At 42.4% G+C, this 25408-nt stretch overlaps 1 protein-coding gene across 1 annotated transcript; it reads right to left on the bottom strand.

Annotated features, from left to right (window-relative positions):
• Nucleotides 1–1847: 1847 nt before the first annotated feature.
• On the bottom strand, nucleotides 1848–24351 carry LOC124259005. The gene is made up of 15 exons (XM_046693065.1): nucleotides 24214–24351; nucleotides 23750–23892; nucleotides 22559–22728; nucleotides 20900–21031; nucleotides 20314–20472; nucleotides 19427–19532; nucleotides 18888–19064; nucleotides 17624–17763; nucleotides 10447–10665; nucleotides 9730–9982; nucleotides 8671–8834; nucleotides 7756–7951; nucleotides 6111–6272; nucleotides 5470–5580; nucleotides 1848–4740 (listed from the first exon to the last, which is right to left on the bottom strand). The coding sequence occupies exons 1-15, from the start codon at nucleotides 24326–24328 to the stop codon at nucleotides 4624–4626; spliced, it is 2364 nt and encodes a 787-aa protein (XP_046549021.1). The 5' UTR covers nucleotides 24329–24351; the 3' UTR covers nucleotides 1848–4623.
• Nucleotides 24352–25408: the final 1057 nt, after the last annotated feature.

Here is a 25408-nt window from a genome sequence, read left to right as displayed (position 1 = left end):
ATGATTTACTACCTGGATGCCAATACAGTTCAGATAGGTTCCTGAATTATATATGTGGTCTCAACATGGAAATAGAGTTGTTACTGTATCACTGCCCACTCAGAAGTGTGACCTGACCTTCACCTTGACATCCTATCTTAAGAGACTGCAGTCAAAGACATTGTGTGTCCACTTGATCATTGTGTCAACTCCTAGGTATGGAGAGAACTCCTTGCTAAGCTTAGATGTGTATTTTTGTTGCCCCTGTCAAATCCTGCAATAAAGCTTGGCCCTTACATCAGCTTGTCTGTTTTTATTCCTGTTCAATGCACTGCACACAGGAAACCTAAAGTTCTTACAACCCCCTGGCAGTAATGTAATAGAGGTAACATTCTTAAAATTATTAATGTAAACAATTGTTCCAATATCTATAAACTACTGCTACACACAAGTAAGTCAGGCATGAAAAATGCTAGACACATGGAACCGGAAGTGGTAAGTCAATCTAATCCCATGTTCGGCTACATTGATGGAGGTGAGTGAAGTGCACGTAATATATCCCATGTGGCGGCATTAAGTCTTCATTAAGTGAGGATTGGCTTGTTTCCATTCATATACATCAGGATCGATGCTCATGCTGTTGATCACTGGATTGTCTGGTCCAGACTCGATTATTTACAGACCACCGTCATATAGCTGGAATATTGCTGAGTGCGGCGTAAAACTAAACTCACTCACTCATATACATCAGAAAGGGAACACAAATTGTCAGAGACCTTGTCACAACTGTTGCCTCATGAAGAAATAGATATACTCTTCAGGGAAGCATTTTAATTTTTTGTGTTTCTCATCGCCCGACCAACCCTTCTACTTTTAATGCCAACCCTCTGGTCCGTGCCTTTCTCAAAGGTGTAGACAGGGCAGGACCAGAACGGAGTGAAGACACTCAGAGGGTCAGGGGAACGGATAAGGGGCACATATCTTCTGTAGCAGCACTTGGTCTGCATTGAGCATTGGCTAGTTTCGATTAGTATTCATTTAAAAGCGAGCCACAATAACTTCCCGAGGGACCCCTCGTCTGTGGGCCTTCAAAGAAGTTTGTGAAGTGCTCACAATATATGCCATGTGGAAAAAGTGAGTGAGTGACTTGGGTTTATGACGTTATTAGCAATGTTCCAGCAATATCAACAGAAATGGGTTTCACATATTGTACCAATGAGGGGGATCAAACCCAGGCCTTCGGCATGATGAGCAAACGCTTTAACCACTGGGCTACCCAACCGCCTTACCATGTTGAAAGACCAATTTCAATCATTTGAGAGAGAGCTGCCAAATATTACTTGTAATTAATATTTCTTAGGAAGCATAATAGCATTGCAGGTGAAAATTGCCACAATTATACACTCCACCTATGTCTTAAGTCATGAGGCTCACAGTTTAGACTAAGAACTGAAACAAACTATGTATCTTCTTTTGTTTGAAAGAAATGTTTTGTTTTTAATACAGGGACAAGAGGGTCCCGAAAAGACAATTTTTATGAATATTCATGAATCATAGTGTATAAACCAATTAAGACAGCCTCCAGAGGACACCAGTATTAACACATAGCATCCATTTGTAGTGAGTGAGTGAGTATGGTTTTATGCCACTTTTTAGGAATATTCCAGCATTATCACGTCTGGGGACACCAGAAATGGGCTTCAGACATTCTACCCATGTGGGGAATCGAACCAGGGTCTTAGGCGTGACAAGCCAAAGCTTTAACCACTAGCCTACCCCACCGCCCCGCATCCATTTGTAGACAACATAGCGTGTGAAATACTATCTCACCTTTAATTGCATCAAATAAAAACAAAAAAAGATGATTCTTATGTAGAGTGTTTATTATTAGCTGCCAGCAGCACATAGAAGCAAAAGACAGTAACAGATATTTTAACAAATCTTTGTTACAAATATATAAAAAGATAACTCAAGTGAACAAAATGCTGGACGGACGCCTTGTAATGCTGATTGGATATAACGTGTATATATGAGGTCAACATTCTGCACTTTCCAGAGTGGGTAGTGTTGACAACACTTTGGAAAGAATGTCAGTTATTTCATTGTTATAAAATCCCTAAACCGATACAGGTGATATACATGTATGACTTTGGTGGAACCCTAATGACAGGTAAGGGGCTGACATTCATAACTGGAAACCTTAAAAAATGTTATTAAAATTGACTGTTTTCTAATAACAAAGAATTTGTATTTGGATATTTTGATTTTAGGTCAAACAACAATTACTTGTCATATCATGGTTTAATCAATATCATTCCTTGCATGATAAATAATTTATTAAACACCTATCAGAAAAAATATATTTTGATTTGTTTCTGAGGCACATTGGGTTGACTCATGATTACCTCATTTCATACACAGTGGATTAATAATGGTAAATGCAGCAAAATGTAGTTTTGATTATAGCTAAAATGCAATGTGATAAAAATAGCATTTCAATGATAAAAATATTGCAAAATGAAATCAAATAAATTCAAATAAAGCGATGCCATCACACAACATGTTGAATTATACAACAAAGTCATTTAGATAAAACATTGTAAACTGAATGTCATACTTGCAAAGGAAAGTGTTAAACATCTAGTTAACAAATACTGTCAATATTACAAAAAGGGGGATACTCTCTACATGCTAAAAACAAGCAAAGAGCTATCTTTATCTTACCAAAAAGGGAGTACCGATCATTTATTACAGTGTTGAGGTGGTCAAAATTTTCTGATTCACTAACGTACCAAAATTAATTATCCTCATCTATTACCGTTCATGTTTTTTATTACCTCTCCATATCCTTGTATATTATTTTCACGACCCTCCCGAACAAGACAAAATGCAAAAGCACTTTATATCATATAACATCCATTTATTCATGACCCTCCCAAATATGCGTATTACTTGTTATATCACTCCTCATTCAGTGACTCCACCCCTGATTCCCTCTGACTCACTCACCAATATATAATATATGTCTGGATCCTTAGTACAATCTAGGTTAATCAAGCTAAGCAAGCCCCTTTGCTTGCTATTGTCAAGAGCATAATGATCCCAGCTCCATGGTCCAGTTCTACGTAAAGGACTCCCACAACCATTAACAAAATGATGAATAGATGACAAACGTCATTCAAAAATAACGTGGAATTACACCAAGTGGCTATCACAGATGTCTTTAAAGGCATAAAAATCACACATATAGTGATGTAAAAACACATAAAATATCACATAATCAGCTGTAATAAATTTAGTATTATATTTTCCTCCCCATCTGCGTCATAACAAACACCTGACTCCAGTACGTCCCTATGTGTAGGTATGAGCATAGATTTGTGACCTGCTCTTCAAAGTACTTGCTGAAAAGAATGCATATACAGTGGTAAACCAAACCAAACAGTCTTCATCTGAATCATATTTTTCATCATATGATGTTCAAAGATGCCTGAAATATTTTATTTAAAAGTATATATATTTTAAATGCTCGAAACAAAACTTTTGTTAACAATGGGGATGGAAAAGTAATAACTAATTTATTGCAGCATTACTATAACAATGACAGGTAAAATTCTTGTAGAATCATAAATATTTTCATTATAAGAAACAATTTCTTTCAACTTTGTTAATACAAAAACATGGATGACTGTATCAATAGATATCAACAATATTTTCCATTTCCCATACCAATCAATACACTCTGATACAGTACAGTATTGGTAATTCCTGTTTCCATCAGGAACAACAAAATTAACAAGTTACAACAAAGTTTCATTACCTTGGTAACAACTTCAGGACTTGTCATACAGTTTCTTGATACTATTCCATCTTTCACAATGGTGGTTTGCCAGCTAACCATGACTTCAAGACACTGATATTCAATGGAATATTATGCACCCATAATTCTGGTGTGACAAGTGAAAATGAAAAATAGATTAATTGTAACATAAACCTAAGCACAATCATAACTTTTTAAACTGGTTCATTATTGGAAAAAAAAACATTCCCAACTCAATTATCTAATTCAGGCAATTGGAAGACAATATAAAAAGATTATCTTCACTTTGGTCCATTGCAACGCATGTTTGAAATTTCAGGATATATTTTTATTATAATGTGCATTTTTATATTAAGAATAAATTAGCAAAGTAATGACTAATTTGTCCCTTGAATAATGGAGCCATAGTCATTTGTAAACACCCTTTGTGATGCACTGCTCCACTGCACACAATTCAAACTAATACCATGACCACTTGCGGTAAATTCAGCCCTTATGTTTGTAATTCTGCCAACCATCTGATACAGTACCACACTTAAACTTGTATAACAAGACCTGATAACATTCTCAGGGAGAGGCATCCTCTGTAACAGTTTCATCACTAACAGTCGTGATCATCACACATTAACTTCCATATTGCTAAACATCTACATACATAGTTGTCATCTCTGTATCAAAAGAGTGTTGTTCATTTAAATTGTAGTTAATGCACATTGATGCTAACATCATTTGGAGTATTAGATACGGTAAAACTTGTACGTCATCCAAAGGTCAAGGACACTAATGGGTGCTAAGGTCACATTGAGGTGAAGGTCACTTTGTGTCTATAGTTTCTTCTTCCTGTCAGCATAAGATCCTGCACTGCTGGGTGATCGTGAAGACCCCTCTCCGGAGTCCTCATGGAATCCACTGCGAGTGAATACAGTCTGTCGGCCTCGTACCTGGAAAACACAACAAATGGCCTTCATGTTTTTTTAAAACAAAACGAACAACTAGCCAGTATGGGGGTCAATGTTTTCTCAACTGAAGCCTAAATTGGTAAGTGAGGTCAACTTTGTTAGCCTATTGAGCCTCAGTAGTGACTAAACTAGTAATTGCTTACAACAGATGACCAAACATTCTGCTTAGCTCACTTAAAAAGCTAATGCGAAAAGCTGTCTTTTACAGCTTCCCATAATACAAACACACTCCAGTTACTGAATCTATAAGCAGAAAACATTTCCCTTTATGCTTAACCCAGTTAATCTCAGTTTCGTCACCCCTTTCAGCATTACAACCCCTAGCACGAATACTTCTCATTACATTGCAAATTAAAATTCCTTTTAACTCAGCTGATGACACAAACAGGAAAAAAGGTCTGACTGATACAATATATTTTTAGGCCAAGTGAAGGCCAACCCATCTTTAACCAAACTCCATTTCAACCTCATGAAGCACACTTAATCTCACTGTGCAATCATATGCAATGTCAAGCCAAGATCGAGGTGAGGTGAGGTGAGGTGAAATTGGGTTTAACGTCGTGCTTGAGAATATTTCTCGTCAAGCCAGGATCAAACCAATTCAACACTGTTCAACCAACCGGTACCTAATGAAGTTCTGAATCAACATGGTGACCACGATTATGTTTAGTCCTCAGTCAAACTCCACTGTTGCTGTGAGGCTGTACCTACCTTGTGAAGGCTCACCTGGGAGCCCATGAAGTTCTCGAGGTCCTTGGCACCTCGTTCTAGAGCCACCTTCACATCCTTGTCCATACCAGGGATCGATATGTCCCCAAACACCTATGAACAGATGATAGTAGAAATATAATAAAGGTTAACTGGTTTTCAAAACCAATACACAGAGAAAGTGACCATCATGATTACACTTGCCCAAAAACAAAATACAGTGAATTATGTTTATAACGAAGACATTTATGGGGAATTGGCAGATGTTATAAACTGTCTCTTCTGTCATGCATATAAAGGAAGTAGTTATAACAAACTCAAAGGGACAGCTAATTTTAGTTTAAACTATAGTTTGCTGTACTGTCAAATGAAAAAAATAACTTTACACAAACAAAAGCATTATTTAGTCAACCATTAACTGGCATCATCGACACATGGCATTTCAGTACGGCAATTTCAAATTGTGAGCATCCTTAGAAAGAATCGTTTCTGTGTTTTCTTAAGAAACTGAGAACATTATTGTAAATTTAAGTTGCTATCAGCACTCGTTTTTGGGATCTAATTTGCTCGAGAAATGCCAGAGATTGAACATGTACTGAGGAACAGTAACGTTGTAGTGACGCTGCTGAAGGAGTCCTGCCTACCTCTACAATGGCCCCATCAGGGAGACGCAAGAAGTGTCGGTACAGCTCACGGAGGCCGTCCAGGTGGATGGTGTGGATGGCAACATGGGTGGTGATCTCTTTCCTGTTCTCTGTCTTCACCCGGACCTCCTCCCCACTCTCATCCCAGATGTTCTCCTCCAGCTGGGGAACACAAGGCACATGACATGCAGACAGTTTCACACCTGCGTCTACTCATTATGTACCTGATTGTTGCTGTTGTCTCTTACTAGCACTTTTGAAATGTTAGTGATGAAAACAATTTACCTTCTACCCCTAGCATTAACAAACAGAAATCTAAATAACTTTCAGATGCCAGATTTCCCCTGTCCCTTTTCCTCCCCATTAGGGGGGTAGTGGGGCTAGTGGTTAAAGTGTTCGCTCATTACGCCGAAGATCTGGGTTTGGTTCCCCACATGGGTACAATGTGTGAAACCAATTTCTGGTGTCCCCTGCCGTGATATTGCTGGAATATTGCTTCCTCCCCTCCAGTTACCCATCCCCCTTCCTCCCCTCCTTCCTCCCCAAAGTACCCAGTTACCCCCTGTCCCTCTTCCTCCTTCCCACAGATACCCATCCTCTTCCTCCCCACCAGTTATGTCTCCCTCCCCACCCCCACCAGTTACCCATCCCCTTCCTCCCCTCCAGTTACCCATCCCCTTCCTCCCCTCCAGTTACCCATCCCCTTCCTCCCTCCAGTTACCCCCCTGTCCCTCTTCCTCCCTCTTCCTTCCCACAGTTACCCATCCCCTTCCCCCCCAGTTACCTCCCCCTTCCTCCCCTCCAGTTACCCATCCCTCCTTTCCCACCAGTTCCTCCCTCTCCAGTTACCCCCTCTTCCTCCCCTTACTGTCCCTCTTTCCTCCCTTCCACCAGACACCCATCCCTCTTCCTCCCCTCCAGTTACCCATCCCCTTCCTCCCCTCCAGTTACCCACCCCTTCTCCCAGTTACCCATCCCTCTTCCTCCCCTCCAGTTACCCGTCCCTCTTCCTCCCTCCAGTTACCCATCCCCTTCCTCCTCCTCCCAGTTACCCATCCCTTCCTCCCTCCAGTTACCCATCCCTTCCTTCCTCCCTCTTCCTCACCCTCCAGTTACCCATCCCCTTTCCTCCCTCCAGTTACCCATCCCCCCTCCCCTCCTCTCCTTACCCCCTGTCCCTCTTCCTTCCCACTAGTTACCCTCCCCACCCTTCTTCCTCCCTCCCCCACCAGTTCCATCCTCTCTTCCTCCTCCTCAGTTACCCATCCCCTTCCTCCCCCCCAGTTGTCAGTTACCCCTTCCCCAGTTCCTCCCTCTTCCTCCTCCAGTTACCCTGTCCTCTTCCTCCCTCCAGTTACCCCTGTCCCTCTTCCTCCCCACCAGTTACCCATCCCCTTCCTCCCCTCCAGTTACCCATCCCCCTTCCTCCCCTCCAGTTACCCCTGTCCCTCTTTCTTCCCACTAGATACCCATCCTTCTTCCTCCCAACCAATTACGTCTGTCTCTCTTCCTCCCCACCAGTTACCCATCCCTCTTCCTCCCCACCAGTTATGCCTGTCCCTCCTCCTCTCTACAAGATATCCCTGCCCCTGTACTTCCTAAACCCCATCAGTCACCATTTCCCTTACACATGTTATATACTCACATCTTCTTCCTCCCATACATAGTCATACACTGCCACTTTGCGCCTCTCTCCTTCCTCCCCTCGCCACTGCTCAGCTCTCCTACAGATGTAGTGGAGCTCCTGGTTAGATAATTCCAGGTCATACGGCACGAAAAAGTGTTCCTCATCACCATGGAGACGCCAGAAGATGTCCAGCATACGACCATTGTTATGCAGTCTGAAAGTAAAACATTAGGCTGCTATGTATGGCTGCAAGCTTGTACAAGGTGTCAGTGTATATCTGTGTGAACTGAAAGTGCCAATACAGTCAAAAAAACAATATCGGTGCTGCACATGAGACTAAATATTCATGTACAAAATTCCAGCCTACCAGGCATTTTAGGTAGGCTAAGTATCTCTTGAGCCTGACTTGGATGTAGATGTGGTCTGCCAAATGTGCTGTGTAGATGATCACAACTACACAGGGTTACAATACAAATATACTACCCATCAAAAGTTTAGACTCACTAATGTAAATGTAGCCACTTACTTCAGTCAACTGTTCTAAACTAGATTTTGCAAAATATTCCATAAGGTTTAAAGGTACTGTTTACACATGAATTGATGTATTGTAAAACAAATTCGTAACGTTGAAAAGATTATTGTTTTAATGATGAAACTAAGTGACAATTGACGAATTCTTAACAAAACTTAACACCAAAACACAGCTGTTCTCATGCACGATATTTGTACATGCTTTTCTGCAATTTGATGCATGATCCTCGTGCAATTCATCTGCATAAGGTTTGCAGTTGGTTCCCCCAAGTTAGTGGAAAAATTCATCTTCTATGTAACCATATATATATACAATACATAAAGTGAGTGTTTTAAGTGAGTCTAAACTTTTGATGTGTAGTATATAAACACTCCTGACTCAAGATGCCTCCTCCCACCTACCTGAGGAAGTACATGTAGAGGACAGATCCGGCCATGAAGCTTGTGAAGATGTAGAGGAAGACAGTGATGAAGATGCCCGCCAGGCCAGACCCCTGGGCTCTGTAGAAGTGCCAGTACAGTTTAGCAGCATCAGCTAGGGGCTGAGTACTGTCGTTCAGGTAGGTCTGGGGCCACAATTAGACAGTATCTCCATGAAGTGTACATGATGAAGCTACCCTTCTCACACTTAAACCACATTGCTATCACCTACAGGAGTAACGCAGATCAATGGCCTTGATACATTTTTAGAACATCCTCAACCATAAACAATCACAGTTGGAGGTGTCAGAGAATTATGTTAAAGCTACATCTTTAGTATTTTGTTTGTTGGTTGGTTGTTTAAAGCTGCACCCTGCTATACTCCAGCTACATGGCAGTGGTCTGTAAATAATTGAATCTGGATCAGGCAACCAAGTGATCAACATCATGAGCATCGATCTGCACAATTGGGAACCGATGGCATGTGTCAACCAAGTCAGCAAGCCTGACCACCCGATCCCGTTGGTCGCCTCTTAAGACAAGCATGGGTTACTGAAGATCAATTCTAACCCAGATCTTCACGGGTACATCTTTAGTGACCACAGTAACACATTATAGTCATATAAGGTGCATACTGAATGACTATGATACGTGCATAATAATTTCAGGGCAATTTTACAGATCTGCATCTGAATATGAGTGAGTGAGTGAGTTTAGTTTTATGCCTCACTCAGCAATATTCCAGCTATATGGCGGTGGTCTGTAAATAATCGAGTCTGGACCAGATAATCCAGTGATCAACATGAGCATCGATCTACGCAATTGGGAACTGATGACATGCGTCAACCAAGTCGGGAGCCTGATCACCCAATCCCATTAGTCGCCTCTTACGATAAGCATGGGTTACTGAAGATCAATATTCTAACCCAGAATATGAATGCATATGTTATGAAACCTATGTAACAAAACCTATGTTACCAAACCTATGTCAAGCCATCCATACATAACGATGTGTTTACTGTATAACATCCTCCAACCCACCTGCATACAACAGTCCACAATTAGAATGAAGAGAGGGTCGAGGCATGTGAAGAGGCCAAAGGAGATGACGAACTTGGAGCAGAGGTCGGGGAAGATGGAGAAGATCTTCGGACAGATCCAGGCAAACACCACCAGCAGGCAGAAGACGAGGATGTTGATCAGGGGCCCGAAGAACACCACGGCGATCTCCTCTCTGGCTCGCAGCAGCGTGGCCTGGTAGTTCAGCTTCACAGTGTAGGGCAGGAACTCAAATCTGGGGGCAACAAACATGGTAACCAACCATGGAAATGTGTGTGTGTTTGTGAATAATCTAGGGAAAGGACTAGCCACTAGGGCTGCAACGAATCATCCAGAACTTGATTCGATTCGATTATCAATATTGGACCCTCAATTCGATCATTTTCAATTTGATTCTTCATACAAGTAAAAACATCAGAATTCATTTAACTCTCAGAGTCAGCTTTTTTAGCGTGAAACTTGGCAATGTATACAACAACAATTCTCATTGAAAAATTAGCCTGGCGTCAACCAATCATGTTTCACCATATTTCAGCGCTCGAAACTGCTCAATTTGGAGTCAAAATTACATTCTGGCTGTGTGGAAATAATTTAAATAGGTATTGAAATATCGAATCGAAATAGTGATAATGCTTATCAAAAATTGAAACCAAGGTTCTGACCCCATGACCTCCCTCACATGATTTTCGCGACACTCACTTGTTGATGGGGATGGAGATGGCGCTGAGGAAGAGCCACTGGCCGACGTAGTGGAGTGTCATCGTCAGGAAGAACACCAGGATGAACATCAGCATCATGCCCCAGAACTCCCGGCTCCGCCACTGGGACAGACCCAGCTCCGCAAGGAACTGGCGGCGGATGTAGCTGAACTTCTCACGACCATTCTGAGCCAGGCGACCCTTGCCGCTGAACGGAGGTCTGAGAAGGAGATGTTAGAGTGAGTGAGTTAATAGCAATGTCAAATCCACCTGCACTGTGTAACTTTACCTGGATGTAATGATTTACAAAACTTTTGGTACATCACATTCTCTGTGCCATGATACAAGTATGCATGGTTGACATATTTTGTTTGTTATTTCACGCAGCACTCAGCAATATTCCAACTAGCGGTCAGTAAATTATGTAATTTTTAGAGTAAAATTGATATTTTATACTTATCCTGACTCATGCTCTTTTGCTTGTCTTCTTCTTCTTGCGAACATAGTGGAACACTTGTATCTCCTTATTTGAAGCTCCCTTCAAAATAAAATCACTAATTGGTACTCACCACGAGTTGCTCCCCTTTGCTTCCCCTGGCGGGAAAGGTGTCGCCACCCTCTGGCCATGTGCTCCACTCTCCTGATTTAGCGAGCCCAACACTTGAATTTACAGGAAATCCAAAGTGTTATGTGGGAGGATGGAGGGTTAACCTCATGAGTCAGGATAAGTATAAAATATCAATTTTACTCTAAAAATTACATATTTTCCCTTATCCTGACTCATGCTCTTTGCTTGTAGCATCCTAATGGAACGGAGGTGGGTAACATAATACTTTGGATTTATAATTAGTGATTTTGTATAGATATACTGTAATATCCCCTCACGGAACTTCATGAAGGCTTAGATTTAGGATGTTTCCTGTATAAAGAAACCATAGGTTATATAAAGCCATTAAAGGGGAATTACATTATGAATATATTGAACAATACATATAAATTATATATATATATATAGGTGACTCTGATAGAGGCACTGAAATTGACTATACTGAAAGTATATGCTTAAGGTTGAATACTTAAGCTGAACATATATACATAGCCCTAAAACTCCGTAGAGTTATAAGCTAGATGAGTATGTATAAAATACATATTAATCTTGTGAGGATAATATTTTAACGCTTCAACGAGGGACTGTCAGTTGCTGAGCCGGGACCAGTGGTCCTAAATGGTGAATGCCAGAGACATCTTCTGTAGTGATGTCTCTCAGGTAGTGATTAGCAAATACCATGTTAGATTTGCAATAGCATCCTTCCATAATCGCAGTTCAAGGAACAGTTACCGTAGGGCGCAGGGTAGAGGCCAGTGCCCTGATCTCATGTGGATTTGATGCTGTTGGTGGGTCCAAGCCTGCTGCCTTGTAGGCACGGAGAATGAGAGTCCTTATCCAAATAGATATTGTGGTCCGTGACACTTCTGTTTGATTCGTGAGGCTTATAAGGGATGAATAAACGCTTGAGAAATCTTCTCCTTGTTTTGGATCGTCAGAAATAAACTTTGAGCTCTTACCGGACACAGTGATAGGTCTTGTGTATCTTGTGATCCGAGAATAGAGGATAGCCGGATGTGGAATAATCTGTCTGGTTGACCTGGCAGTTGATTTTTTTGCGATGAAATCCCATCTTAATCCGAGGTGCGCTGTGTTATGATTGTCATCAAACTGTATCCTCGTAATCCAGAGCCGCGAATTTCAGACATTCTTGCTGCTGTGGCTAGCGATAGCAGAAACAGTGTTATCTGTGAGAGAAATTCAAAGTTTGTCGATTCCAAAGGTTCATAGACCTCACTCGTGAGGTGTTGTAACACTACATTCAGATCCCAAGCTGGGCGTGGAACTTCCGCTTTGGTCCTCCAATCGAAAGCTCGTAGTAAGGCCAGTAACTCTGGAGATCTTGTCAATTTGACACCCGCTCTCATGGTGATTACAGAACTAAGCCGCAAAGATATGTTGATATCGCTGAACCTTTAAATGTTTGTTTTGGCGTAGGTAACACAAATAGTCTGCCACTTGGAGGTTGTGAAGCCTCTTGCTGTAAACCCTTTCTTTGTTGCATAATTTTCAAACTGTGCCACTTGTCGCCGTGACAAGCCACGAGTTGAGTAACGTAGGCAAGCGTTGACTGCTTTTGCCGCCCTGGCAGAATATCCTCTTGTTTAAACACATTTGTATACAGTCCATACGTGTGTAGTTGGAACATTGCTGGGTTTCCGCAGCACTTGTTTGGTGTGAGGATGAATTAACAGGTTTGCGCTTGGGGTAGCTCCAGTGTTGGTTGACCGATTTCTTGAATTAGTATGGGAAACCACGCTCTGGCCGGCCAGGTAGGGCGACCAAAGTGAGTTGTGGGCTCTGTGTTTGTCTGATTTTCTGTAATACTTGAGGTATTATTGCTGGCGGCGAAAACGCTGCACGCATTGAGGCCTTCCCATGATAGACTTAGAGCCGCCCGCTGCCCGCTTGGGGTCTGGGACTGGTGACACCTAATGTCGGTAGCTGATTGTTGAATCGCTGCGGGCTTAATAGGTCTATTAGCGGGCGCCCTAATTGCTTGATTATCTGTGCAAAATTTCCCTGTTGATCATCCACTCTGTCGGTGATGGTAGATGAGGCCGCAGAGAGAGCCGCCTGCTAGTATATTTCTGGCTCCGGAATGTGCACTGCTCTGACATGTAGATTTAGATCTTGTATTAAATCTAACAGTTGAAAGCTTAGGTTCAAAAGGTTCATCGATCTCGCTGAGCCTTTGCTTGTTTATGTAGAACGCACCGTCTAATTGTCTGTATGGATCATTAGGCCGCATTTTGTAGAAATGTGCTCCAATGTAGAATGGCTGATTACAGCTTTCATTTCTAGACTGTTTATATGGAGTTTGCATTCTTGCTGATTCCATAACCCTGATATCGCGGTGGTTGGTGAGATGAGCTCCCAACCTTGGAGTGACGCTGCCTACATACAGATGGGTTTTGTATTCCTGCTCTGCTAAACAAATCCCTTCGCAGACATTCGATTTCTGGTCCACCATAGTAGATGCGGTCTGAGATGTTTCGTAGACTGAATGGTTGTACATCGCTGAGATGTGCTGATGAGGACCCGTAGGGGACGTGACTGTAATCTGCCCGTGACAGTCATGTCTTGGGCTGATGTGAGAAGACCTAGTAGGCTCTGCCATTGTCGCGAGTGGTAACGAGAGAGTAGAGCTGGTGGAATGGTCTGCTGTATCTTGAGCCAACGGTCTTCTGGTACCATAATACGGGTTATGATTTGTGATGAATCAATACCTAGGAACTGCAGGTCTTGGCGATGGTACTAGGTCCCACTTTGCGTAAGTTTACTAACCAACCTAGTTGTGTTAGTAGCTTTATGATGTAATTTAACTGTAGTTTGAGACGCAGTGATCTTGATCTACTTGTATCCCGTCCGTCGAGGTAAAACGCATCAAGCGAGCTCCTTTGACGATGTAGAAATTTGATAATCGGTTTCGCTATCCTCGCGGAATAGCCAGGGCTGATGATATTCAATGGGAGTACTTTCCACTGGTAATGTAGCCCTTCTAGAGTAAATCGTGAGGTATTTCCTGAATCGGATGAATGGGGATGTGCAGGTAGGCATCCTGTAGATCTATGCTGCCCATGTAGTCCATAGGACTAATCATCTGGCGAAGCTGAGGTAAATGTATCATGCCAAACTTTGGTGGTTTGGCGTAGATAGTTCTTGTTGAAAAAAGCTCATGTTGTAGATGAGTCTGTATTCTCCGCGGAGTTTTTCTTGGGAACCAGGAAAACTGGGGAGTAGAAACCTGGTTCGACGCTTGTTTGATCGGTATTACTTCTATGGCCTGTTTGGATAGGGAGTGATGAAACAGCCTCTCTTATCTTTGGTAGTTGTTGCGCTTTGTAAATCAACTTGGGGGTTTGATTGTCAGCGAGGCTTGGCCTGTAGAGGGATACGAACCGTGTTGAAGAATGTTGGAGACGAAGGGTCTTGCAATATTCCCCAGTTTTCCCAGTGTAGTTGGAGGCCCACCCACTTGAGTTGGCTGTACTGGAACGGGCTGGGGTGGAAGACTCAGTCGTTCAACCTGTGTTTCAGCTGCCTATAATTGCGGAACCTCTGGGTGTCCTGCCTCTTCCTGATCCTCCTCTATAGTTGCCATATGGGCTTACTTAAAAGAATCTTTACCTCTAGAGCTGGCTATCTTCCTGTCTCTTGCTCTTTGTAGGCCCGTGAACTTAGATCTGCCTGAGTATCTTTGTGAAGTTCGATCTAATGACGCTGGCTAGTGTATCCATCGATCTAATCATAAGGACTTCCTGGAATCCTTAGAGACTTCCTTGGCTTAATTTTGTCGCATTTCTCCGGCCAAAGATGGATGTTGCTCCACCATGGGGCTGTATAAAGTGGGCTGTAAAGTTCTCCCCAATTACAGGAGGCTTAGGAGGCCTTGACGACGAAGCCAAGGTGGGTGCTGCTGAAACAGATGCAAGATGATCCGCTAAAACTGCTGATCTTTTTCTTTGCATAAGTAAGGCAGAATAAATCATTCTATCATCTTCCTCGCCGTGGAATCCCGAATCTAGTAATAAGAGTCTCATTGATCGCCCTAGATCTATTTAACCCAAAGAACATACGCCTCGGCCATGGTTTCTATATGAGCCAACTTCATGCATCATCCATCTTGTAAATCTTGTTCTTTACATCGCTGATGATCTTATAGTTCTCATCGATGTCCTGGGCCTTGTAGAAGGAGTCCATGTTATGGAGAACTTCTTGGCTTGAAAGTTGGGCAGATGTGGTATCTGAACTTTCGTGAGCTTTCTGGAAAGCTGCATCTAGATTCTGTGGCACTGCCGCAATCGGGTCGATCGGGGTAGAGTGATTGCATCTGATCATCTTCCTTCATCAAATACGCCTCAAGGCGCCGTATTGCCACTTTTAGATGGTGATGTGAGATCTAGGTTATTGACCATCCAATACCGTGATTCTGCATCAGAAAATATGATTCTCCATCATCCTCAAACCATCATCATTAACAAATTGTGGATGCTTCTTCGACCGCGCGTAGCTGTCTGTATATCTGATGAGGTTTGTATGCGATCTAGTTGACTTGTGCGCTTCATGTGGAGATCTGACGGTGATCGCCTGGTGATGAACGGCGGAGATCGCCTATGGGATGATCTCGAGACTTGTGAGGTGAATGTTGATAGCTTCAAAGCTCTTCGCAGTCCCTCGATGTTCTTCTAGATGATGAGGATCTGAACATATGTCCTTTCGCTAATGCCTTCGCCGAAGCTTCATTTGCGTCCCGGTCCGGGATCGATGATATGACCTTCGCTGGCTGCCTCCGCGGATGTCTGATGGTCTGAGTCCATATTCAGAGATGAAATCGAAGATGGTGATGATTTTCCCGCGCTGGGCCTTCGCGAAGGCTGTACATCTAGGTCCTTCGGCCAAGGTGGTGCGGACTTCCTTCGCCGGCAAGGTGACATCGCCTTTGGCTGCTACGCTGACGGGGGTGCCTCTGTCGCTAATTTCACGCTTGGAGCCTTCGCTGGTTTCGACGCTTTCGCTTCAAGCAGTTTGTAGTGGTCCTCCATGATGTTCATAAACCGCCGCGATCATGTCTTCTGGGATGATCTAGACGAAGTCGTCGGGCGCTCTTTTCTGCGATGGGGTTCACATCAATGACGTCTGACGTCGGTGTAGAGGCATCAGGCTGCATGGTGATCTCTGCAGAAGTTACAGTCGCTGACACCGGTTGCTTCTTCTGCCGTAAGTCGGGGATGATTATCGGCTGATCATCGTAGAGGCCCAATTCTCTTCGTAGATTTCCCTTTGGAAGTCTGCGCTGCCCTGGGTGTCCTCAATCTGCGTTGAGACGACGATGAGGCCCTCTTAGACTTGGTCTGCAATGACGGGATGTCTGGGGAGGCCGGTCGTTTCTTCGAGGTAACGGACTGCGTCCCACGTTCCTCTGCCGCAGGGGTCTCTAGCAGAACACCAGACGGGAGAGGGTCGATCGCTAGCAGTTGACTGGATGGAATATCTGGACTGTCTGCCATGTTTTGCCCTTGTTTGCGTGATCTATCTGCAGCACGTCTTAAGACGCAAAGATGATATTTATTAAATGCAGAATGAGATAAATTAATGCAGTAACTGCAACGCGAATTAAACGCGACACGGGCGAGAACAACTAGGGCATATTACATGTGGATCGGAGGCAGAAAACGTAATCTACAAATCGCATAGATTTTCATCAACGAAAAGTTAGCTGAACAATCACTTAATACACGGAATAAACAGTAGAAATACGATAATTAATCAATACAAATAGTAAAGGATACTAGCTATACCTCTATAGTAACCTATGAGAGGTAAAAAACTAAGAGATTATCAAAGGATATGGTGTGTAAGGAGACACAAGCGCTCTCACATCCTGCTCACTGGGCGAAGAAGGAGAGAGTGGAGCACATGGCCAGAGGGTGGCGACACCTTTCCCGCCAGGGGAAGCAAAGGGGAGCAACTCGTGGTGAGTACCAATTAGTGATTTTATTTTGAAGGGAGCTTCAAATAAGGAGATACAAGTGTTCCACTATGTTCGCAAGAAGAAGAAGACAAGCAAAAGAGCATGAGTCAGGATAAGGAAAAATATGTCTAGCATCAACCTGCATATTTTGGATAATATGACATCCATCAACCAAGTCAGCAAGTCTAACCACCTGATCCCATTGGTCGTCTCTCATGACAAGCATAGGTTGTTGAAGACCAGTTCTAACACAGATCATCATGGGTCAAGGTTTACATGTTGGGTATATATGCATTGGATTTCTTTGGATATTTCTAGGATGATGGAACACATCTCCTCATGCAACTTATTGAGCATCACACTGCTACCGTACATATATGTGTGTGTGAGGTAGATTTTATGCCGCTTTTAGCAATATTCCAGCAATATCAAGACAAGCTGACACCAGAAATAGGCTTCACACTGCACACATAGTGAATCGAAACTGGGCCTTCGATGTGATAAGCAAATCACTAGCTATCTAGGCTACTCCACCTCCTATGTTGATATATGTATCAGATCATGACAGTATTCCTACAATGACTTAGTCCTACTCACTGTACACGGAAGGTGTGCTGCTCCAGCTGCTCGACATGGGTCAGCGTCTTCTTCCTGTTACGTGGCGCCAGGATTGGTGTCTTCGGCAACAGCGAAAACATCTTCCTGTAGTACATGTCTGTTGGGTTGTTCAGGTAGCTCTGTACGGGAAATGTTTAAATGTTGGAGGATCAGTAGGTTCATGAGCCATTCAGACGCTAGCTTTCCACAAAAATCTTGCTTCACCTTTTGACAAACTAGAATTATCAATTTTAAGACAAGTGAGTAAGTCTGTATGGTTTTACGCCACTTTTAGCAATATTCCAGCAATATCACGGCGGGGGACACCAGAAATGGGCTTTACACATTGTACCCATGTGGGGAATCAAACCTGGGTCTTCAGCGTGATGGGCGGACGCTTTAACCACTAGACTACCCCACTGCCCTTTTTAAGAGAAGAAACCTATCGTTAGCACAAGTAAAGCCTACTCCTAAAAGTGCTGTTTTAGGGGTAAATGCCATAATGCTCTGAAGATATTCATAACAATATACCAGCACAGCTTTTTTCATGTTCCATTCAGAGCTGCCCATTTATGTTCGATTTAAAAAGGTAAGATATGCTCCTCTGAATGCTTTGCTCACTTGCACAGAGAATTTAGAATCCTCAAAGTTAGCTGGATGAGTTCACTGACCCAACTTATTATGGAGTTGTCATCAGACGTACACCCAATGAAGCATCACAGCAGATGTGATGAGAGTTTGGAACTTTATTGACTTGACATAGTTAGTAAACAAGACAGAAACTTGGGATTGGGAAAGGTAGGGGTCATGGGCCATTTTGCACATTAGAAAAAAATATGGCCCATTAAGATTTTTACGTTTACTATTGATACAAGGGCAGTGGCCCATTCTCAATTCAGAAAATGGCTAATAATCCTGAAAATGGCCCATTGTCAAAGTTCTCTATCCCAATCCCTGCAGAATCCTTTTCACTTTTAATACTAAATTACTGTTCACCCAACATATTTCCAGTGATGTAATAATAAACTAAATTTTCTTCATACATAATGATATAACACTTGCAGAAAAAGTATGTAATACAGTGAACATATCCACACAAAATACAAGAATCTTGCAGTCATAAAAATACACAACCTTTTAATTCTTTACAGGAAATCCACATGGAAATCAATAAGCCAAAAGGTATATGATTCCCTAGCCAGGATTTACTTCATCAATAATGGAACCATCATGTCAGATGGTCCAACAGTCCAGGCGGTCTCACCTTGTAGTACATTCCTGGCATGCCCTTGACCGGCTTGAAGTCATCCCGCTTCTTGGCATGGTACAGACTGTCCTCTGACTCCGCGTCGCTGTTGGAGTCACTGTCCTCCATCCTCGTCTTCTTGTCCTCCCTCTGTATCAGCCGCGACACGATGGTGGTGGGCGGGGTTATCTCACGCTGAATCACACAAGAGGCTTGTATTACAAATCAAATCAAAGGTGTGGACTTCAGAGAAGTACTACTCAAAATACCAAACCAACACACATATATCCCCATCACCCACACATCACCAACCAGCCACACATTTTGTTGGATATCCTTAAGTTAGTTTTACATAATCTTCTTCATCTTCTACAGGTTGTTACTTTCTTGCCCCTCTCCGAGAGCCTCACGTTGGTTGTTGACCAATCAGAATTCGACAACTGTATCTTAAGGGTAATAAATCCCCATCACCCACACATCACCCACCAACCACACATCTTGTTGGATGTCCTTAAGTTAGTTTTACATTATCTACTCCATCTTCTACAGGTTGTTACCTTCTTGCCCTTCTCTGAGAGCCTCACTTTGGTTGTTGCAGCCACAGACTGGTTTGTGGTGTCAAGGTCACTGGAAGTGTTTCCCATCAGGCTTGGCTGGGAGTTTCTGTAAACAGAGGACAGAAGAGAATAAACAAAGAAAATATACACAAAATATAATGGGTTTTGTTAATAAAAGATGTTTAGAGTGATATAATTGCATAAATATATGATATTCAAACATCTCTCTTGAAAGAAAAGTCTGTATGTTCATACAGAAAAGATAAATGCACATAGCATACGAACATTTGACAAATAGAACTTTGTCTGAGCAGATCCATAACAAATGTAAAAGAAAGTAGTTCTGGAAAGTTCAGTGTGAAGTGGTAATTTCTTAATCATTAAAAATATCTTCATGAACAAATCAATAGAAAATAATGAAAGAGTGACTACTGCATAATACCACACAAACCAATACTGCTGGCAAAACTGTGACTGATATCATTATGAACAACATTCCATCTGACAACATGCAATGAACAAGTCACTAAATCTGATCGTCTCATCAGTAGCATCTTACAACAAGCAAAGTGTGCTGCAAACCTTAGAAACACGGAACCCCTACGTTGGTTTGTTGCTTAACGCCGAACTCAGCAATATTCCAGTTATATGGTAGCAGTCTAAATTATTGAGTCAGGACCAGACAATCCAGTGATCAACAGCATGAGCATCAAATTCCGCAATTTGGGATACGTGTGTCAACCAAGTCAGCAAGCCTGAACACCCGATCCCATTAGTCACCTCTTACGACAAGCATGGGTTACTGAAGATCAATTTGAACCCAGATCTTCACAGGTGAACCCCTACAGGTGAACATAGTGACTGATCTGTGACGGCTCTGTACATACCGTTGGCTTCTGTCGGAGGCCATGTCGCTAGTGGAGCCAGGAACTGGCTCTTCCCCATCCTTGTTCTCCTCCCAGCCGGTGCGGATGCGGTCGGGGTAGCCAGTGATGCCGGATGTAAACTGTAGCTCCACCTCGTACTCCTTCTGTCCCGCCATGTACCTGAAACCAGGACCACAAGCACACATCTAAGTGGTGTCTGGATGGTGTTAACTCTTCAACGAAATGAGTCACAACAAACTTGGTTGTGGAATCAGGTTGGAGTCAATTCAAAACCTGGATGAAATAGACAGTAGGTCCTAAATATGTAGTTTGTACAGCTGACAACTGGACATTCAAGATAATCACGATCAAAGCTATCTTGTTCGCTTATGACAAAAGATATATCTTAAGTTTATTTTATTCCTCAAATATTCCTCAAATAATTCTCCTGAAGTTACCATGATGGCATACTGTTGTATGATACTTTGTTAAGCTATATGGAATAATATCTGTACATAAGTCTTTGCAATCTGATGAGTATATCTATATGTTAATAACAATTGTGCATTTAGCATGAAATTCATTATAGTCTTGACTGGCTACACACCTTGGCAGTTTGACAATCTCAAAATACAGATTGCTCATCCAGTGATCAAGGTCCGAGGCCATAAGCTCCTCCACCTTTTCATGTTTGTCGATGTTAGGGTCCATCTCACCTCTCAGGAATGGACACTGGTACCTGGACAAACAAAATAGTGAGTGAGAGGACACTGGTACCTGGACAAACAAAACTGTGAGTGAGAGGACACTGGTACCGGGACAAACAAAACTGTGAGTGAGAGGACACTGGTACCTGGACAAACAAAACAGTGAGTGAGAGGACACTGGTACCTGGACAAACAAAACATGAGTGAGAGGATACTGGTAGGTACAAAACTGGACAAACAAAAAACAGTGAGTGAGAGGACACTGGTACCTGGACAAACAAAACATGAGTGAGAGGACACTGGTACCTGGACAAACAAAAAACAGTGAGTGAGAGGACACTGGTACCGGACAAACAAAAACATGAGTGAGAGGACACTGGTACCAGTGACAAACAAAAAACATGAGTGAGGAGGACACTGGTACCTGGACAAACAAAACAGTGAGTGAGAGGACACAGGTACCTGGACAAACAAAACATGAGTGAGAGGACACTGGTACCGGGACAAACAAAACTGTGAGTGAGAGGACACTGGTACCTGGACAAACAAAACAGTGAGTGAGAGGACACTGGTACCTGGACAAACAAAACATGAGTGAGAGGACACTGGTACCTGGACAAACAAAACTGTGAGTGAGAGGACACTGGTACCTGGACAAACAAAACTGTGAGTGAGAGGGCACAATACCAGCATCTCTTAACAGTCTACAATGTGCACACATGTGCATTCATGAGCAGGATAACCCACCATTTTTCATCCATCCTTGGAATTGCCAATTCAATAATATTGCAGATATATCATGGCAGGCTCTAAATAATAAGTCAGAACCAGAAAAACAGCGATTAATGAACAGTGATACCTAGAATCAGGGTACAAAGACGTGAGGGCACACAGACACAAACAAAAACACAAACACTTAGTTCATATCATTATTTTATTGGGTATGTTTTAAATCACCACACGTGGGGAAATGTGTGCACAGAGATTGCTGTTTCCGGCTCTGTATATGAGACAAATACACACGGTAATCTTAATCCCTGTATATAAGACAATGCCCAGCAAAAACAAATTAAAACTGAAATGGTAAACAATCTTGTCTAGTGATGTTTAATTGCAAATTTATGTCTTTACTAACAAAGTTGTCTTCTCTTGTTCGTTCACGTGAAGCGATACAATGTTGTTTTCTAACCACCCGAAAAATAGTTTGACAAAAGTGTAACCTGTAGATAAGCCAACCCCTTTCTACAGACTGCTTTTTCAGTCCTCAAAATTTGGCATATCTATGGTAATTAGAGTACTTCCTTCTGGGGGTCTGATGCCATGTCACTCAAAACTGACATGGTGTTTTGGCATTCCCTGATTATATTCTCTGAAGTCTCAAAGCTCATACAGAGGATATAGTATTGGAGAAAAAGATAAGATTTAATCAGATAGCCAGTCTGTTCACAGACAAGCAATGGGTACATACAAAACAAAGCATCCACAGGTTAGTGGATCGGGAATTAATTTGACAAACGAAACTCACCATCGTATTGAACTGTGATATTTGGTGTACTTACTTGCCCTCAATGATGTCGAACTGGCCATCACAGATAGGGAACACACCCCAGGAGATGACCCGGTCAGTGGGTACAACCGATCCCCGCAGCAGGAACAGCTCAAACACCAGCGCCATCCCGGGCCTCAGGGACGGCTTGGACGGCAGCACAGTGAACACGCTTTGGTCGATCTGATCAGCAGGAACATTGGATGTTTTCATCAACTTATGAACTTTTCATATCTAATACAGAATTTCTGCATGTATATATATTTTTATTATCAGCAATAAATTGAGTAAATGACATGATATCCATATGAAAATGCACTTAAGAAAATACCCGGAACAATAAAATATAGCTTAATTATTACTTGACCGTGGAAGATACTGCAGTGTAATATTTTTATGGCAATATTACACTAGTGTAATACTGCTAGACATGACGTCATAATGATTACAGTTATGACGTCACAATGCTAATGCCCCTGTCACAATGGTGTTAGACCTTGCTTGACTCATGGAAAATTGATATGAGAGTCATCACACTGTAGGCAGTTTCTAGCAATTTAAGTAATAAACAGAATACTAAACTTGCTTCAGTGAAATAACATTTTTATTAAACTCGTGAAAGATTTGGTTTCAAACTTGCTTTCGCTTGTTTGGTACCAAATCATTAACTCATTTAATAAAATTGGTAGTTGTTTAGTACCCTCTATATAAAAAGTTCTGTAGACCTAGAGCTTATATTCCTAATAAAAGAAAACGTATTCCTAATAAAAGAAAACCAAATAATTATGCAAATTTGAAAGCAGACTGGGCATAGGTCTATATGTCTATATTTCAATAGTAACATTTGACAAAGTAAGAACTTTACAATAATCAAAGTTGAGGTTTAGATTTTGTCATGACAGATAATATTACACAAGCCTTTTTTGTTGGTATATCAGGGGTCAGCAAGAAACTCCTTTCATCTAAGTATCTTAAATACCTGGACATGAAGACACAGAATCTTTGAATTTATTCCAGGGCTGGTTTTGACTAATGTACTGATGACAATAATCTTCTCCTTATGCTTGTCATATTTTAGGGTGACCTTCCCCTCATTCCCTCTGACCATACTACCAAATAATAAATCACTGGTCCCTAAATCATGACTATTATCTTCACAAACTGACACAGCAACAAAACTTTGAGAACTTAACATGATACATACCTTCATCTCCACGTTGTGGAAGTTTCCCTCATGGAAGATGGGGAGTGAGGCCCCACCCCACTGCTGTCCCTTCATCTTTGACCAGCGGAGGGTGTGACCACCCATACGGTTGTACAGCGACACCATCAGGACGTAGCGGCCAGCTGGAGAACCAGAATAACCATGTCATCAACAACACACTTCACAGAAATCAAGTTTATACTTTCTATACTGTACTCAGCTGTTTTAACAAATAAAAACAACAATAGTGTATGTGAATGTTGTTTATCAAGACAATAAGTAATGCCAGCCTGCTTATAATCCGGTTTGGACCAGGGAAACCAAATGACTGATGGCATGAGGAACTATTTACACCAGCAAGTCACGATGACATGCAGTCAGCCAGGTCATCAAGTCTGACTGACTGGTGTTCTGAGGACCATATTCTCCTGAGTGTACAATGAAAACCAAGATGGCTGCCTCACCTGGCAGTTTGTCCTTGACCCCTCGCAGACACTTGAGTTTGATCTGTATCGGCTGCGGGTGTGTTGTTCCAATCCACTTTCCATCGCCTGCCTCGGCTTCCTCCGTACTGACCATCAGCCAACATCAGGTCACCATAGAATGTCTACAATGTTAAACAGGAACAATTTCATATTCAATTAGAGTTAACATAATTTTCTATGATAAAATTGATATTTTGCACTTATATTGTGCTTATCTCCCTTTCCTTCTGACTGACTGAGTTTAGTTTTACGCCGCTTTTAGCAATATTCCAGCAATATCACGGCGGGGGACACCAGAAATGGGCTTCACACATTGTGCCCATGTGGGGAATCTTTCCTTCCGAGGGTTGAGTGGAAACCTCTGTCCTTATGTTCCCAAGAACAGTCAAAATACATACTAACCCTAACAGGGCCCCTTTGCCTCCTTCCCGCCACTAGTCCCATGTGACAGACGGCCATATTGTCCGGGAATCAACCCCCCACTAAGGCTTGCAGGGAGGCCAGATAGTGGAGAGAGAGGACGGTTGGGAGGGCTCTCAGCGTATGAGTCAGGATAAGTATAAAATATCAATTTTATCATAAAAATTACATAATTTTCCCTTATCCTGATTCATACTTGCTTGAATCTGACGGATAGGTGGTGGGTCAGCCACCTATCTAGATTCCCTGTGACAGCTCGATCAATCCTAGTCCACCTTCTCTTATCAAAACAAAAGAAGTAAATCTTTTGAAGACATGCTGAGAATTCTGGATTCTAGCTGTCTTAAACGATCCATTTGTTAAGAAAGGAGCTACTTTTAAAACGGAATCGCATCACTCGTGCACTGACTTGTCTTGTAAGACAGGGGAGCATGGACTCTCTGTCGGTGGTTATGGGACAGTAACCTGACGTCTACGAGTCTACATGATTGAGGGTGAGATTTTGTCCTTCCTATCGTCTGGTCGGGACTGTCAATTGTTGTGCCACTACAAGTGGTCCGAACTGGTGGATACCGGATACATCCTCCGTGGCGATAACTCTGAGATAATAGTTGGCGAAGACAGTTTCTGATCTCCAAAAGCAGCCTTCCATGATTGCCGATAGTGAGCACTTGCCATGTAACACTAAGATCGATGCTAGTGCTCTAACTTCACGTGGGTTAGAAGCTCTGGGCGGATCTAGTCCAGCTGCTGT

The sequence above is a fragment of the Haliotis rubra genome, unplaced genomic scaffold, assembly GCF_003918875.1.
Source record: "Haliotis rubra isolate DU_JTF1 unplaced genomic scaffold, ASM391887v1 Scf705, whole genome shotgun sequence".
Classification (NCBI taxonomy): Eukaryota; Metazoa; Mollusca; class Gastropoda; order Lepetellida; family Haliotidae; genus Haliotis; species Haliotis rubra.
Note: the sequence above shows the minus strand (reverse complement) of the source record. Positions and strands in the feature narration are given on the sequence as shown.

What these genes read in the sequence shown, in the direction of transcription:
- LOC124259005 (XM_046693065.1), bottom strand. Translation starts at nt 24,328, where the DNA reads ATGGTCAGTACGGAGGAAGCCGAGGCAGGCGATGGAAAGTGGATTGGA. An exon ending in GGTCAAGGACAAACTGCCAG is followed by an intron (nt 23,893 to 24,213) that starts GTGAGGCAGCCA and finishes CTGGTTCTCCAG; the next exon opens with CTGGCCGCTACGTCCTGATG. An exon ending in TTGTGGACTGTTGTATGCAG is followed by an intron (nt 8,835 to 9,729) that starts GTGGGTTGGAGG and finishes TTGTGGCCCCAG; the next exon opens with ACCTACCTGAACGACAGTAC.